The sequence below is a fragment of the Gavialis gangeticus genome, unplaced genomic scaffold (genome assembly GCF_001723915.1).
Source record: "Gavialis gangeticus isolate Ggan-Ray unplaced genomic scaffold, GavGan_comp1, whole genome shotgun sequence".
In the NCBI taxonomy this organism is placed as follows: Eukaryota; Metazoa; Chordata; order Crocodylia; family Gavialidae; genus Gavialis; species Gavialis gangeticus.
The window spans coordinates 17,667,663-17,685,521 of record NW_017729030.1 but is presented as its reverse complement, the minus strand read 5'-3'; the positions used below and the strand labels follow the sequence as shown (position 1 = coordinate 17,685,521).

The window sequence follows — 17,859 nt, the reverse complement described above, 5'->3', positions numbered from 1 at the left end:
AATTGCTCTCGTCCGTAACGCTAGTCAGCGTAGCACTGCCAAGCCTATAAACATGCTTCAGGTTTTTCCTCCCACGATGGAGAACCTTGCATTTTTCAGTGTTAAACACTGTCAGGTTCTTGTCCACCCATTTCCTGAACCTGTCAAGGTCAGCCTGGATTACCACCCTGACCTCAGGTATGGATGCTTTACTCCAAAGTTTGGTATCATAGACAAATGTGGCCAGTCTGCTTCTGACTCCAATGTCCACATCATTACTGAAGATGTTGAACAATATGGGTCCAAGGACAGAGCCTTGTGGGACCCCCCTGGTCACAGCGCACCATGACAATTGACTTCCGTCAACCACCACCCTCTGGGTCTGACCATGGAGCCAATTTCCCAGCCAGCGGATCATGGTAGACCCAAGGCCGCAGTTGGTCTTAATTTCTCAGCCTTCTCTTTTGAAATTGACAGTTTAAACTAACTTACTTGTTTTTGTTTCACCTTCTAAGTGAAACAGAATCAACCTGTGATTACTGGTTCATGGCTATTTTCTATGACCAGTTCTTCTCTTATTCATTCCTCCTCACTATTTTTCAAAGCCAGGTCTAAAATAGCATCACATGTTGTTACTTCTGTGCTATTTGGTGAAGAAATCTGTTGACAATCACATCCATAAATTACTGGGCCCTACAATTATTAGTAGCATTTATCTCTGATCTTTATCTTGGACACAACTCCCAGCAGTGTTTTTTTTCTTGGATCATATGATCTTTTGGTTTCTACAAATGCAGCCCAGCGGGTCCATAAATCTCAGCTCTTAACCTAAATCCAATAGAATCTCTTTCACAATACTTCCCCAACTAATTTGGACTGAAAACATTGCTATTCTATCCATGCTATTACTTCTTACTCGTGTATAGTTTGCCAGTCATTGCTATATAATGCTTCCCCACCATCTTAATACTTATTTCCATTATTCCTGAACAGTACCTACCAAATGATACCTGCATTCTAGTCATGGTTGCTGTTCTGCTATATAATATCTGGATTCACATTCTGTACTATTATTCTCTCTTGCTGCCCAGCCTACTTGCATTAGTGTAATAGCATCTCATTGTTTCTCTTTAACCTCACTAGATGAGGTTGTGAATGCAGTATATTTTTCATTTTAGCTTTCTTTTGACCCTAGTAAAAATTGTTTTAACAGAGTCACTGGAGGGGAACTATTTGAAGACATAGTCGCAAGAGAATATTACAGTGAAGCAGATGCCAGGTAAGTCCTTTTTTCCGTGAATATTGAATATTATTAGATTTTAAACCATTGCCATTGATTATACTAGTGCATTTACTTGTGTTTAAACCTATCACAGTGTTTGGCATCAGTTAGAGCAGAACAAATATAACCCTCAGCTACAGTTTCCTCCTGGGTTCAGTTAGGCTTGGAGGAAAGGTCCAGTCTAATGACTTGACCTCAGGACTGGTAATGGACAGCCCTTATGTAAATACTAATCCTTTTAAATGAAAGATAAAACTCACACAGAGCTGAGGATTTTGCTCTAGTTCCTAATCTCTTGGTGCACCCCATTGTGTCCTCAAAAACCACGTAAATCAGTTTTCCCATCTGCTGAATGGAAATACTACTTCATACAGAAATTGTGAGGTTCTTTGTGAGCTGTTTGCTAATGCAGTATGTACTAAATAATACTGCTGTTCTGATTCCAAAATCTTTCCCTTCGTAAAAAAAATATTTAAAATAATATATTGCTTTTCATTAGCAAACTGTAGTAACTAGTGTACATCTCTCTATCTGTGCAAAGGTGGGATCTTTACCTATCCCTTGTAAATGCTTATTGAAATAAAAAGAAGTTGAAGCTTACTGTTGTTTTACTGGGGTATAGGCATATAGGTCCTGTTATCCAGTTCAGAACTCTGTGACCCTCATGATGTTACACATCTGCAAACAATTCTAATCCATAGCTTTCCTGAATGCCCTTCTTCACATTTGTCCCATTGCTAAAAGTTGTGGGGAAATTTATTTTAAAATAAATCTGACATCATATTTTTCATCTATTTATTCCTAATACACATGGTACATAGGTGCCATATTGTAATACAATATTTAGTCAGTCTTTTGTAGTGGGGAAGACTATTTTATTATTATTATTAAGAACTTAGGAATTTCATGTAAAACAAATGTGAGAAGTTTTTTAAATAACAGCACAACACTCCTTTCATTTAAATTGCATTTAGCAGATGGCAGGAAAATATTACAGGTATCCCAAGTATATAACAAACGGTATAATGGGAAAATGGTGAGCAACGAGAATTTAAGCTGAATATTAAAAAGCTTCCTGATATTTTAATTGATTAGATTGAGAAATAAGTTCCTGAGAGAAATGGTGGAAACCTTATTCATTAGAGCATTTAAAACTATGCTGGACATAACATGCTGCAGGAGAGAAATCTGGATTAACAACTTTGGGGGCTGAAAATATAATTGAACAATTTTTAAAATACCTAATTCTATGGAGACAGTTACAGGTTGTATTGTTGATGCCAAAGACCAGAGATTATGTTTAAAAATATGATTAAAACAATAACATGATGGTCCTGTTAAAGTTATTACATGATAGAAGGGGATTCATATTCATATTAAATATATACTGTATAAATTAAGTGAAATATATCTAAATGTATCATGCATGTATATATATACACACACACACATATATATATGTATATATATATATGTATGTATATATCTGTGTGTGCATGTGTGTGTGAGTATGTGTGGGTGTGGGTGTATATATAGTTTGTGATTGTTTATGTGTCCCTTTAGAAATGGTTGATGGCCTTTTATAGATACATATTCTATAATATAAAATAGTTCTTGTTCCTGAAAACCCTTATTCACACAAGCGGTGGGAGTCAATGAGTTAGGAACTATTCACATGTGAAAGTGTTTTCAGGATTGGGCTCTACTTACTGATTTTTATGACCATCCTTTTTGAATTTCATGGCTAAAATCGTCCAGATAAGCAATATCAAATCCATGAATATCTAAGACCAAGACTTCTGTTTCAATGTCAAGGAAAAACTGCAGCCCTTCTCATTAACTAGAACGGTGGTCAGAGTTCAGCTGGCACTGTACATTGGTTAAAAAAGTTTAAATGTGGGCACATAAAAACAGGCTACTAATTCTATATTTTAAGCACCAAAGTAAAAGTAAAAATTCTTGTCTCAGGTTTTTAATTCTGCTTTCTGTTTCACATGTGACACCAACCCAGGCTATTGTTTGGCATTGCTATTTTAAATGAAAGTATATAGCTCCTGATTGAATAATTTAAATTTACTTTCCCATTGATACTGTATATAAGAAACCATTAGATTCAAAATGGCTCAAATTTGCTTATCCTTAATTTTTGTTTTTACTCGTTACTTTTACTTTTCATCCCTACCACTCTGTTTCTGATCCTCATCTTGTTTCAGAACTTGTGTTAATTCTGGACTTCCAATGATAACATGTATAGTTTTGTAAAACTATAACACTTTTCAAAAAGTAGTCAAAACCTACTAAATATTATCCTGCCCACTCATTTTTTTCCTATTGATTTTGGTTAATATTTGATATAAGTTTTAAAGATCCCCATAGCGCTCAATTAAGACCTAACACAAGCTGTTCTGTCTGGTGATGTCATACATTATATGTTAAATGTCTTTTTTTGTTCTTCTTTTTTTCTTTTTTTTTTTTAATTTGTGTTGGACCTGGAGATATCTTTATATTCAGCATTGTTTTGTTCCACTTCAACGTACAATTAAAATTTGTCAGGAAATGTAAAACTGGTTTTGTTCCGTATAATTTTTTTGTTTTGATTTATTTTGTATTTAATGTGATTATGTGCCTTTAAAATGTTCTCCCTTCCATTCTGCCCTTGTATCTTTGCAGTCATTGTATACAGCAGATTCTAGAAAGTGTTAATCATTGTCATCTAAATGGCATAGTTCACAGAGACCTGAAGGTCAGTATCTGGTGCCCATAAATTGGATAAGAATGTTATTTTTTTCTGGGTAAGGGCCGAGGGTGGGCTGGCTGAGATGTTCCCTTGCCTATCCTCCTCGCCCTCAGGACGACTAAGCGAAGAAATAATGCATGGTGCGTCTTTCCAGTCTGCCAGTCTGCAGGCCTAATATACATCATGGCAAAAGGGGAAAAAGTTGTGAAAAGACTGTATCCTTCAAATGTGTTGGGTTTATCCCACACAGTAAAACATGTATGACATCCTGCTAACAGATTTCATTCAACATTCATTTCTGTACCTGCAGGTACACTTTCGCTGTGATGTATGTCAGCTTGTAGATTTAAACACCACTTCTGTTCTGAGACCATGGGTTGCAGTAGCAGAACAACTGGTCACGCATTGCTGCATTAGAGTCTGACGAACCCTCAGGCAGGAGATAATAATTACCAGCTAAATTAAACCATGAGAAGTTAATAATTTATCTAAAATGCATTACTTTACAATGATTTTACCTTAATGGCTGCTGTGATTGCTAAAGCAGCAGAGAACTCTCAATAAGGGAGGAAACCGAACAAATGCTGTTAAATATTGAGCATAATCTTGCAAGATGATTTTGTCGGAACATTTGTCAGTATCCATACTCCGTTGTATTTTTAAATGTTCTGATCCTCGCAGTAGCGTCATCTCTTGACCAGGCCTTCTACATGGAATCAAGCAGAGTCCGTGTTGACCTCCACCTGCCCTTTGCAGAGTAAAGCAGGTTAAAATAAGGCAAAACCTTCGAATGATAGAATCCTGCTGCTTCTGAGATAGTAGCTGCTCTATGCGAGTGATGTGTGTACATTTCTGGAGGTTGTATATTGTGTACATCCTCAGTTGTTTGCTAGTTTTGCACTTTAACCCAGTCTCTCTGAGGGTATACAGACAGTGAGTGTAAGCTTGGAACTAACACTCGCCCCCTGGTGTTTGCATGCAGTCATTGCATTCAGCAGATCCTGGAGGCTGTGCTACACTGCCATCAGATGGGCGTAGTCCATCGGGACCTGAAGGTGAGTAATGCTGCTGGAGTAGATACCACACAGCTCCTAATTACCGTTCAGCTGCAGTTGTGCATGTAAAGGCAGAAGGAGCGGATTAGACTTGACCAAAACACCTTACTTTGCCAGAGAATCCGCCTTCATTTAATGGATCATCACTATTTTTGCTAGAATTTCAATTAAAGACATAAAATAGCCAGCTTTAAGCATTGTAGGTGCTTTCCTTTTCCTCATTCAGCAGCATAAAGATCACTTCTCTTATAAAAGGAGCAAATCTCTGAAATCCTCTGAAAGAAGCCCGCTAAGAAGTCATCGTTGTTTATACATTTATCTATCTGTTGATCCTTACAGACATACGCACACAGGGTATAATGATTTACAATACATCTCCAAAGCCTGAAGACAATAAAGCAAGCTATCTGTTACAAGGTCCTCCAAGAGCTCTTGCTGTTTTTCTGTCATCCCTTGATTGCCATGTTGATATTTATAATTTTCATGGCATTCAGCTTTATGCCATCTCTCAATCTGTCAGCTTCGGAGTGGCACTTGGGTTGGTACAGCCACCAAGGCATGTGGTTCACAGACTAGAGGCTGTCAGTTCAAGGCTGTAGCAGAAGCACTCATCCTGGCTCTGTCATATTCCAAAAAGGCTGCAAATGCTGCTAAATATCTTCTCACAAGGTGAAGGAAAGGAAAAGTTTCAGAAGAGGGAAAAACTATTTTTCAAGTGTTTGGTGTCCGCATTGTTATACAAATAGTATTCCAGTCTACCATCCCAGAGCTGCCTGGAGGGATCATACAGTTTACAGAACTATGAATTTCAAGCCATTTGAGAGAGACCTGCCCATGAAGCCTACAAAAAACAAGCCACATGTCCTAATAGTAAAATGTCACCCTCCTTGTGACTACTTTTTCCAAGACCTGTTTTACATTTTCCATTCAGGTGGTTGATCCATGTAATACCTTTGTTTTAACCTGAAATGTCTACCATTGTCTGTCCATAATGTTCCTAAAGAACCAAGTTTTCCAGGATAGTACTAGTATTGGAAGAGAAGCTTGGGGTTGGAGCTTCCTTTGCTGTGAGAAATATAACCCCTTTCTCATTCAAACAGCCTTCCAAATGAATGGAGTATGTATAACATTCCTCTCACTTCTAAAGCAAGTTTCAAGATTCAACTAAGGAAGTGAGGCGTTCTCTCCACTTTCTGCCCCAGAAGACACAGACACAAACTGGATAGTCTCTCAATGCAGAAAGAGAATCCTTCTCACCCTATTTATAATGAGGCGATCTAAATTCAGACATAACTCAGTCTTCATGATCTCAAATTCAGACATAACTCAGTCTTCATGATCTCAAATATATATATAAATTAACTTTCTTTACATCAAAGGCAGATAGAAATGTATACTGTCTGAAAAGAGAATTCCCTTTCAGAAGGAAAATAAAAGGTGGCTTCTGGTGGTTCTCTGCTTGCTATGACTCTCTTCCCTTGTAATCAGGAGTGGAGGAATTCCTTTCTCAGGTGTGTGTTTAAGTTTGCTCAGCATTGTATGAGATGAGTCCAAGGGGTTGTAATCCAGGAAAACAGGAGTCTGAAAATCCAGGGATTGTGGTGAAATCCATAAGCACAGCTAAGCTTTTTTGAAGTTACCCTGTTTATATTGCTTTTAGACAACATTATAATGCTAAGTCTCTGTCCAAACCACAAATCCCGCTTAACATCTGGATAACATAAAGGAAAAATGTTAAATGAAAGGTGGTGAAATCTGCCCAGGTGCTTTTAAGATGTCTGTTCTGTCTGTTACTACACTGTTACTATACTGTAGCATTAGAAACAATAAAGACAAGGGAGCGTAGCCATACAAATGAAGAAGATAAGGAATGGTTTCTGGTACCATCAATTAAAAAGTATATTTTTCTTCAAAGAAGCCTGAAAAAGAATGTTCTCTTACGAAACCCAGCTGTTCTCTACACTCCAATCCATGTGTGGATTTCTTACCTTGGCAAACCCAGAAGTAATTGGAAACAGAGGAGAGAATTTGTTCCTGCCAAGTTAATTTGAAAACCATTTTGTTTTCAAAATGAAAAGTTTGGAAAGCTGAAAACTGTTCATCTTTCACTGTAGAAGTGGTAAAGGACAGTGAATATAGTCTGAAGTTTATGTTAAATTCTTTACAAAACTCTCCATGCAGGGAAACTCTGGAAAAGCTCCAGCAAGGAAGCCAGAAAGAAAATTATAGGAGTCCATCATGGCTTTGCACAGATTCTCAAGATTTTCTGAGTTTGGCAGCATCTTTTCAGCAAACCCCATCTGCATTCTGCTTTGTGAAATGCCTGTTTGTATTTTATATTGGACGGAAATGACCTGACTTCCTTTTAGGAAAGCATACCTCTCTTTTAAGCTATCTGAATGCAAGTTAGCAGCTAAAAAAGAAGAGACAGTGTGACCCCCATCAGAGTTTTAAGCTAACCAATATTCATGATATCTTTAACAAAAGTTCATGGTGCCTTTCCCTGTAGGCATTTCAAGATGTAAGCTACACGGGTACTGGCAATCAGCAGCATTGTCTCTGGCAAAAGCATGATGATTACTGCCCCCATGCTCCTCTCACTGTGAAAAAAAAATAATTGCGATCATGCTCCAGATGTATTAAAAACCACACTTAACCTTTAAGAATAAAGACCTTTAGAAGTGACATTCATAAACCCTGTTAATTTATTTGTAAGTAACTTTATTAATCATTACTGCCATTCTACATGCATGACTGCAGCCAAACTGTCTTCCTGAGTGCAAGTTGCTGCTTTCTGATCCAAACTATTAATTGCCTCAGTGACTCAGAAGACTATGCTGTTAAACAGTCTCCCAAGTCCTCTCCAGTTATGCATTTACACTCCAGCCATTCAACGTTCATGCATGATGATTATCTACTGTGTTTCTTATTATCCTGAACTGACAGCTGCATGTTGTTTAAATGCCTGGTCCCACAAAACACTGCCCAGAAGGCTGTTGACCTTGCAATATGACTAAATATGCTCTTTTTTATTGGAACATATGTATTATCTTATGAAAATAGTATTTGCTTAGAGTACATTAATCCCATTTGATTGGGAGATTAAAGAGATCTAATGGCGGGGTGGGGGGACTGAAACGCTATTTTGAATAGGATCACATATTGTGAAGTGGTATGTGCTTGACGAATTAGGATTGCCTTGTGCCAACTGAGAACAGATGACATTTCACTGGGTTTGGATTGTTGAAGGTCACAAACAAATAAGATCATCCATTGCTTTAAGTGGTTTACATAAGCAGTGCATTCTTGGAAGTAATTACTGTAAACTTATCTATCTGAAAGTCTCTGGGAATGTATTTGACCATGTATTGAAATAAGTATGATGGATTCTTGTTTATATCAGCATCAATAAACCATGACACAATAAAAAAATATTGTTAATTCTTTTAGTAAATGTTGGGGATAATGTGGTTAAGTGGATATTTAAAAATTCAGAGAATGTAAAGATTTAATTTTATTCTGAGAAACCTTAATCTCTATTTGGAAAAACTGTCACCAATGATGATAGGAAGAATCTTGCATTTATCAGGTTTTATTAATCCAGTAATTTTCAGTAATATAAGGATGATAGGTAGAGTGACTTTTCTTGTATCCCTTTTCAAAATTAAATGTGTCTTTAAAAAATACCTAAGCAAGAGAGATACTGAAAAACTAAAGCTATATTATAGCTTTTGTTACAAGCAGAATATTTGTCAGAAAATGTCCTATTTTTCATCCTCCTAACTTGCAGAAAAAAAGTTCTTTAGAGCTGAAATTTTCCTATTTGGTTTTAGATTTTTTTTTGGTTGTAGACTGAAGGTGAGAAATCGAGGAAGGTTCATTTGATCTGTTTTTTTAGTTCAGTAAGGGGAAAAATAAGCAAACACATTTCTAAACAAAACTTTTCTAGGTATGTTCACAGCAAAGGAATTAAAAATTGTTCATATATCATTAGCCTTTAGTGAAGTGGTAGCTAGGTTTTAGGAGTAATGATTAATAAGAGTCCAGTGAGACAGGAAAAAAATCACTTCTAATCAAGATTTTAGGAGAGCCTATTCATAGGCATTTCCATTAATATTATAATTGTTGTTAATTAATAGCATTGCCCTAAAGCATGGACATCTTAATGGAGTTAGCACTCTTTTTTCTGGGCACTCCGCAGGCATACACTAAAAGACAGTCCTTCTCTAGAAAGTTTGCCAAGGCACCAGTTTGGTGCATGTTGATATACAGGATTAACCTTAAGCACATGAATAGTATATTGGAAGCCATGGTTGCCCACATGTTTAAAATAAAGTATGTGCTTGAGGATTGGATCTTCAGTTAAAAACAAATAGTAATGGACCTATGTCCCGTTTGTGACAACTATGACTGAGGGTCACTTCTACAGAAGTAACCAAGATAAATAAACCGAAGCTGTAATTACAGAAACACAGAGTGGTATTTACATCTTTGAAAAAAAAAGTGACATGATGGAAAAAACTTATAACAGGGTGCTCAACCCGTGGCCCATAGGCCAGGTCCAGCACCTTGTCATCTGGACTTTGGAGCTCCCCATGAGTCTCTGGAGGTGCCTGCACACTCTGGGGAGCCAAGCCTGCCTACTGGCTCTAGCATGCAGGGCAGCACAGGGCCTGATCCCAGCACTTGGAGCCAGGTGGAAGGCAGCATAGGGCTCAGGAGCCTAAGCCTTGCACATGGGGCCAGGCAGAGGTAGTATAGTACAGGGCCCCAGAGCCCAGTAGAGGCAGCACAGGGTCACTGGGCCCCAATCCCAGCACATGGGGCAAGGGAGGGGTGGTGCGGCCAGGATCCAGTCATGGATCTAAGCCCATTCCTGGGGCATGGGGTCTGATCCAGCCTGCAGACCTGCTCTGCACCATTCATGGGGCCCCACTCATGGGACCTTTTCAACCTCATGGGGCTAAAAGGTTGAAAATCACTGAGTTATAGCAACAAAGGGGGGGAAAAAGGAAATGGCTGGCAGGGAAAGGGTACTAGAGCTCACAGCTGAATCCCAGCACTTTTTTCCATTTTTTGTTGAATTCTAAAATATTCTGCAAATTACAAAAAGATTAAGGTTCCTGGAGTAAAGTTATCTTTGGAAAAATGCCTTTTTATACAGTCTGAGAAGTATATTTAACAGGATATGCAGAGAAAGATTAATTATACACACTATTAGGAATGTTTAACTCTGGTATTACCTTAGGTCTTATTTTAAATGTGTATACTGCATGTGATATTTTAATTCAGATCAAATCAGTATAACTTCTTTAAGCGTTTTTGGAGTTTTTGCAACTTTTTTCTGAAACACAAAACCACTAACTTGTAAAGATCAGTACAGGTTAATTATAAATGTCAATTGTAGTGCATATTTCTATAACAAAAAGAGATCTCTCAAATGCGTACACCACAGTGCAAAACTATTTTCTGGTTAAAAATGCTCTGAAATGGACTTGTAATTGAAAGCACAACATAGCAGCAGCAACAACAACAAAGATATTATTATTGCGACTGCAGTAGTTGTTCTGGTTATTGTTATTTTTATTGTTGTTGCTATTGTAGTACCTACCAATGCATTGCAAACAAAAACAATAAGAACAGTCCCTCTGCTAAAGAAATTTCACTGGAAAATCCATTTAATACCCATTCTCTAAACATATACATAAAATCATTACTCTTATTACTGTTATAGTATTATGGTAAGCACATTACAATTTTAGTTATTTAAGATCTGGATTTGACACCTGATCCTGAAAAACTCCATACACAGATAACACCCAAAATCAAACATAGTATTTATTTCTTCATTTTTGTAATAGTCAGCTGTTAGAAACTTTGAATTTTCCATGTTACATAGGCAAGTGTAATACATTTACATGACCACTCAGGTCATTTTAAATCCACTGGTAGGTCTGAACATCTGACTTAGTTCTGTTGCCACACAGGGTGAGGAAGGACATCTACAGGCCAGGTGGTCCTGTAGAAACCAGAATAAAATGCTAGGAGTTTTGCACTGTGGAGGAAAAAACGCATGCTTTTATTCCATGCAGCAAGGCAGTTTTTGGATTTTTCAGCATTGCCTGTAATGGGACTTCAGTGGGAAAATGTAAATCTTTAAAATAGTTTTTACTTATCATGTGTTCTCATCTCAATTTTTTCTCTCCCTAAATAAAGCCTGAGAACTTGCTTTTAGCTAGCAAATCCAAGGGAGCAGCAGTAAAATTGGCAGACTTTGGATTGGCTATAGAAGTTCAAGGAGAACAACAAGCTTGGTTTGGTAAGTAAACCTTCTTCTATCTTCCTCCTACATTTTATTCCATATTTTTTTCACTCGTAGATCCTGTTGTTACCACTCCAATAGCATATTTCTAATAAAAAGGGAAAAGGCAGGATATTTAAAATAGCAAAGTACCTTTGAATAAGGTGCCTCTAACAAACAGATCCCCATCTGCATAAGACAAAACTAAAGAAAAAGATAGTACAAGATGGTTGTAGCAGCCACCTGGTGCCACTTACAGCTGGAAAGCTCTATCTAAAAATTAAACAAAATTGGGGGGTTACTGTCAAAGCATCAGAATAAAACAAGAAGGGATTTGTGTCAGTAATGAGTTAAACCAGCAATTCTCTGGTGTGCCATAAGACCCTTTGAAGAGTGCCTCAGGTGCAAGGAGACAAGTGAGACAATGAACAGATCAACCAAACTTAGATGTGTCCCTGCCCGGACAACCCCCCACCCCTAATCCCTGAAGTCTAGTGAAGTGTGCCTCGAGTCCAAAAAAGTTGAGAAGTATTGGGTTAGACATTCTAATTTGTACATGTTTGTGCTTAGTGGCAACTTTATCAACAAGTCAAGTGTTTTAAATCCTAATTATTTATATAATGGATTTTGATTATCCGGAAGCAACAGTGTTATACTGGGGATATAAATATTACCACTGAATATAATTCACCAAAGAGCACATTCAGAAATAGTACAAAATACAGCTGTTGTATATGGATGACAAAAGACTTGGAAAACAGAACAAGCATATCTCTGGAAAAAAAAAACCCAGAGTGAGTTTTAATCCTGGGATTATTTTTTTAGATGCTATTTCAAAAACAGTGATTTCGGATGAGTGCCCAGGATTTTGCAGCTCTCGCAGGTCTTCATAAAATCCTGCATTTAATTCTACAGAGCTGTGATGCTTTTAAAATGAGTATCCTGTACTACAAGTAATTCAGCAGGGGCTGCTATATAAACTTCCAGAAGGATGTAATATAAAAAATGCAACATGGTACTGTACATGTTAGGCAAAGATGAGCACGGTTGCACAATTCAACATCAAACCAAAGTGGTAACTGAGCAAGGCTTCTGGCATGAAAGCAATTTGAACAGAATTGACCCCTCAATAACAATTGGCCACCTATCTACAAATAAAGAGCAGGGTGGTAATTGAAATTAGGGGTGGACAGGGAGGTTCTGAAAAAGAAAAGGAAAGAATTCACACCTTCGTCCTGTAGCTCACTGACTGATCCTCTCCCAGCTGGACAAATCCCCACTCCCATCCCTTTGGTAGGAGTCATCAGCTGAATTATAAGGAAGGTTGTATAAGACTCATTTTCAAAAAATCTTTGCTATTAGCTGTTAGCATGGTGTTGGCCTGATTTTAAAAATCAACAGCTGATACTCAATTGTGTGCAGCATCCCTAAAATGACTGATCAGTGATCATAATACATTCAGTCAAAAAGTTGGAGTCTTTTATTGATACACAGTAGCAGCATATGACAATTAGCAAGCAAGCAAAGTCTTTCACCATACACTGTGCCCCAGAGATACTCACGGGAAAACAGACAGCTGGCCTGCATGCAGTCCTCTTCTGCAGGTCTCTTGCTTGAGTTTGCCATGGTCTTATCTGAAGGAAGTTGCCGAATGATGAACACACCCTTTCTTTGTTCCTCTCAAGTCTTATACCTTTAGTCCATTCGTTGTATGCCTAGCTGTGTCCATTCATTGGTGATCCAGTCTGATGTACCTTGTCCAGCCAGTGGAGGTACCAGGCGTCTGGTAAGATGTAATGTAGTTGGAATCTTTCTATTCCTAATTTGGACTTTCAGGTACCAGGAGAAGTTAATTTCTGTAGCTGTGCAGAATGCATGGGAGATGAGACTACTTCTCTTCTCAAGGCTCATTAAACATTCTTTCCTCCCCCACCTGCAGAAAAGAAAAAATCTCTGTCTCTGGAATGTGAATCCTGCCTTGTTACAGAGCTGCTCCCCTGCTAGGCCGTGAGAGTATGATTTTGCTTTCTGCCACACTAGTTAGCTACACTTACACTGACTATATTGAATGATAAGCAATAAGCACTAAAATTCTAAATATTTGAAATTTTAGCCATCACAAGGGGGCTGAGGAAAATACTATATTATAACAACCCCTTTATTTTTCTCTGTTGGATTGTGCCTGTTTTGGATCTCTTAATTTTTCTCCCTTTCTAATTATGAGACCTGAACATAGCTTTACAAGGGAGAACTTGATCGCACATACCCTGCCTGTACAAACTGTTGAACTCTTTCTCTCTCTTTCTTCCAGCAGAGTTTTTTTTCCAGCGGGTTTCCCAGAATTTAGAAACTCACAGTTTTCTTAAATACTAATAAAACCTGTGACCCATTCTGCGTTTTGGTGTTCTGTATTGTCCTGCAAGGTAGAATGAGGACCGCCTCCTTGCCACTGCAGTCAGTGGATTGATGCCAGCAGAAAATCTGGCCCAGAGTTCGTGTTGTGTTTGGAGAATGAAGGATACTTTCCTGTTTTGCACATTTTGTAAAGTAAATGACCTTTATTTCTCCTTAGCTACTGCTGAGAAGTGTGGTAGTCTTTGTCCAAAACACTCCACCCTGTTAGCAGGTGTTTATTCTACAGGGAAAAGTATTAGGCAGACTCTGCCTACTCACTGAGGCAGGTGACTCATTATCCCATTTGCCATCCATGGAAAAAACTCCAATTAACTCACTGAGCCGGGCTGAGTTCTAGTTCTATTTTGTCCTAAACTAGGAACAGTCCTAATTTGCAACCTGAATAAAGTTATACAGCTGCTTATATGGGTTGTCCCATTGAAGTTAGTAGAACTAGTCCCACAGACCCACAAGTCTAACTTTGAGCCCATAAAGATGGTAGATTATTCAAATAATAAATTATTATTATGCTTACAGTAAATTCCCTTCCTCTTCAATTCCAAATAAATAAATATGAGGAAGTTTGTAGTTTGCAGAAGAGGAATCTTAGATTATAAGCTAGTAACGGTAAAAAGCATATCCTCTTATTTGTATATGCATCACCTAACTCAGTGAACCTGACTGGCACCTGTGGACACTATCATAACTGATAGAGAAATAATAATAAACTACTTGTATGGCCCTTTCTAGGCATCAGGCAACAAATTCCACCCATATAAACAAATCCATTTCGTTTCATTAAAATGACTGCTATCAGCAGTAGCTTAAAGGAATGTATACACCCACACTCATCTACCCATTGATTTGAAGATTGGGTTTAGTATTGCAAGCAGTAGCTCTGACCAATTATATAATATCCTGGTTAATAACAGTTAACAATTTCACTACACTTTAGCTGTCACTATGAAAAATCAAGATTGTGGACTGTTTAATCTTTGTCTCTATTTGCTGTTTGAAACATCAATAAAATATAAAGCTAAGTTGAAAGCATATGGATTATTCAAGAGAGATTTGTAATGTCTTCAGAGCCATGCACAGTTCTTGCTCTAGGTACCATGCAATAGCTAGGGCAGCCAGTCAAGCAGTTTCATTTTTCAACCATGACATTTAGTTCCAGATGTTGCATAAAAGTATTGATGGATCAGTCTCAAGTCTGAAAACCAGAGGAACCCTCCTTAAAATGGACAAAATAATATTCCATTGTTTACTTAATAAAAAAACAGTAAATATTGTTTCTATCTAAAGCTCTGTAGAAGCTTTATAAACTAAGGAAACTAAGAAATGTATGTTTTCATTCTGATAATACCCTGTTCCACAGTTCACATCTTCCTTTACACTTAAAAAACATATTCTAGGCAGTGCCAAAACCATTACAGTAAATTCCCTTCCTCTTCAATTCCAAAACAAGTTTATCAGTTGAAGGATGAGGTTTCCTTTTCCTGAAGTTGTAGGCTTATACATTATCAAATTAAATAGTCGTCAGAGGTTCAATTGCTTATCTTTTCTGTAACGTATATATTTACTCTTGTGATGTTTGTATAATGTGACTTGTGGGTTGTGGCATATTTGAGATGGGAGACATGGCCCTTCATGAAATAGTCACCAAGCACATATTCAAGTCTTCAAGCATTTTCCAATCTTACAAGTATAAATACCACAAAACAAGTACTATTCTTCTACAGTTGTGTTTTGAACAAGTCTGAAGTTGCTTATCTCTTTTACTGCTTTTATTTTTCCGTGATGCTTATAGTATTCCAAGGAAAAGGGGCAGATGATTACATTTGGTGTCATCTTTCATGCCTGTTTTCTTCTGAGAGAAAACAGCATTGTGCAGTATTTAGAAAATGAGAAGAAATATGCAGCCTTCATAGGCCAGATTCACTGGAGTCTAAGTCAGATTTCACCTTTTCACTGAAACCTGGTGCTGAAAACATCCTCAGGAAGCACAGGTGCCATCATGGAAAACTGCCACGATGTCGCCTACAGCAAAAGTGGGCTATCTGAAAAATACAGTCAGAAAAATGAGACGGTAGCTTTCTTCTCCACTCTGGTCTGAACAATATTATTGGAATGCCATTTAAATGTATATGTTTGATAATATCCCTTACAAATCTGTTTGCATGTCATTCAGATGTTCCAAAGATGGATGTATGGATGGATCAAAGGTCTATGAGAAATGACTTGTAATTCCTAAGTGAGCACTACAGACATCATTTTTATTGCTTGGGGTTAATTTATGATGCCCTTGATATTGATAATAGTGAACAGCCAGCAAAAATGTTCATTTAATTCAGTGCACATTTCTGTCTCTCTCGTTTTGAGAGTGGGTAGGAGGGGTAACAAAATCCCTTATGGGCTAGCCTTGATAAAATAGATAAAAAGTACTGTCAAGAATTATCCTGCATTTTCATGAAGATAGAACAGATGGTTTGGTAAGTTTTTCCTCTCTGTAACTTTTTATGATTCTCTTACATTGGATAATCCAGATTTACAGTGCTTTAGGAAGCATCCCACTGGTGTGCTGTCATGAGTACAGCTATACCAGGAGGATCAAAAGTTGGACTGCTGGAATAGCCAGGTGGCCAATGGCTTTTTTTACTATCATCTCTTCTATAGCAGACATAATGATAAAAATTATGATGCCCTGTCTGTAGTAGCACTGTCTTTGTCACTGCTACCAGGTGAACTGAGGTTTAAAAGGAAAATATCCAATGCACACACAGTCTAAAAGGTGGTAGTAGGGGAAGTAACTTAAGAAAAAATGTATTATTATATTATATATACAATTATTAAGAATGCGGCTATTGTCACAACTAAGTGGCTAACTTGCTCATCTTCATTTGCTGTAGGTTTTGCTGGTACACCAGGCTACCTTTCACCAGAGGTGTTACGAAAAGATCCCTATGGGAAACCAGTGGATATGTGGGCATGTGGTAAGGAACTACTTTGAAGGACTGTTTTTAGCTTAATTTTAAAACACCTTGTGGAACTGAGAGGGAGATTCCTAACTGCAAGTGTTAGATACAATCCTCTATTTAGTGTATTTCAGTGTTAATTCAGTAATGTCTTCTGCTTCCACATTATTCTTTTCAATAGTTGTTTATTATTTGAATGTTACACTGTTCTTGGCTATGCCTGCACTACTTGCATTACTGTGTCAGGGAACACACCTGAAGCACAAAAAACAAATATGGTTGAAAATGCTATAATTTATACTTTAAGCTGGGTCTTAATCATGTTTCATTATCAGTCTGAAAACTGATAATGATTTTAACTACCATGTTATCTGACCTTTCTCTGGCTGCAGGTGCTGCTGTAGGCAAGGATGTATCAATGGTAGTAAATGTAAGAAATACTAAGAAAAATTGCTTACACACAGCCTTGATGAGCTATTATAACATTTATGTATATATGGTGATTTACTGAAGAGTGTAAATCTACATATCTAGTTAACAAGAACTTTCCAGCCACCATTTCCTGTTACACAGTTCCCTTAAGCTCTGTTCAGAGATGGCCATCTCATGAGCTCTGTCTCTTCTTCACCCAAGAATTTTGTTTACAGTGTTTATTTCCCCAAAAGTAGGGATTTTACTATTGGGTCATTTGTTTTGTACTGCCTTAAGGTTATAGCTTGGGTTCATATACCTGGAGCTAGTTTATAGAAATGGCTCAATTAAAGCTAATCTCGACTTCCTGCAGGTGTCATTCTCTATATTCTCCTGGTGGGATATCCTCCTTTCTGGGATGAGGACCAGCATAGACTGTACCAGCAGATCAAAGCTGGTGCATATGACGTATGTATCCCATTGCCCATTTGCTCTCAGAACTGATTATAGTTGCAGCTTTCAGTCGGAATTTGCTAAAGTAAGAAGAGAGTTAAAACTAAGAATTAGGTTCCCAATGCTTCTACTATCAGTCAGCTTTATGATCCACTGTTTTTCCACCTGTAAATAGCATTTGGGCAGTATTTTGTTGTATTTACATAGTGCTTGTGTTCAAATAATATACCTCCATGCAGTATATTGCTAATGCCTGTTTTACAACAGGACTT

The 17,859-nt window shown here is 37.6% G+C and overlaps 1 protein-coding gene across 14 annotated transcripts in view; it reads left to right on the top strand.

The window, feature by feature from the left end:
* CAMK2D (calcium/calmodulin dependent protein kinase II delta) overlaps window positions 1–17,859 on the top strand; it is a 321,314-nt gene that overhangs the window by 230,406 nt on the left and 73,049 nt on the right. For 9 of the 14 annotated variants that reach the window (XM_019522011.1, XM_019522005.1, XM_019522003.1 and 6 more), the window contains 5 exons: window positions 1,193–1,258; window positions 3,932–4,004; window positions 11,270–11,372; window positions 16,658–16,741; window positions 17,508–17,602. In XM_019522011.1, the coding sequence (XP_019377556.1) occupies window positions 1,193–1,258; window positions 3,932–4,004; window positions 11,270–11,372; window positions 16,658–16,741; window positions 17,508–17,602 (421 nt within the window). Of the gene's footprint in view, window positions 1–1,192; window positions 1,259–3,931; window positions 4,005–4,980; window positions 5,054–11,269; window positions 11,373–16,657; window positions 16,742–17,507; window positions 17,603–17,859 lie in introns of all 14 variants that reach the window. The other 5 variants (XM_019522006.1, XM_019522004.1, XM_019522009.1 and 2 more) reach the window with 1 other exon arrangement.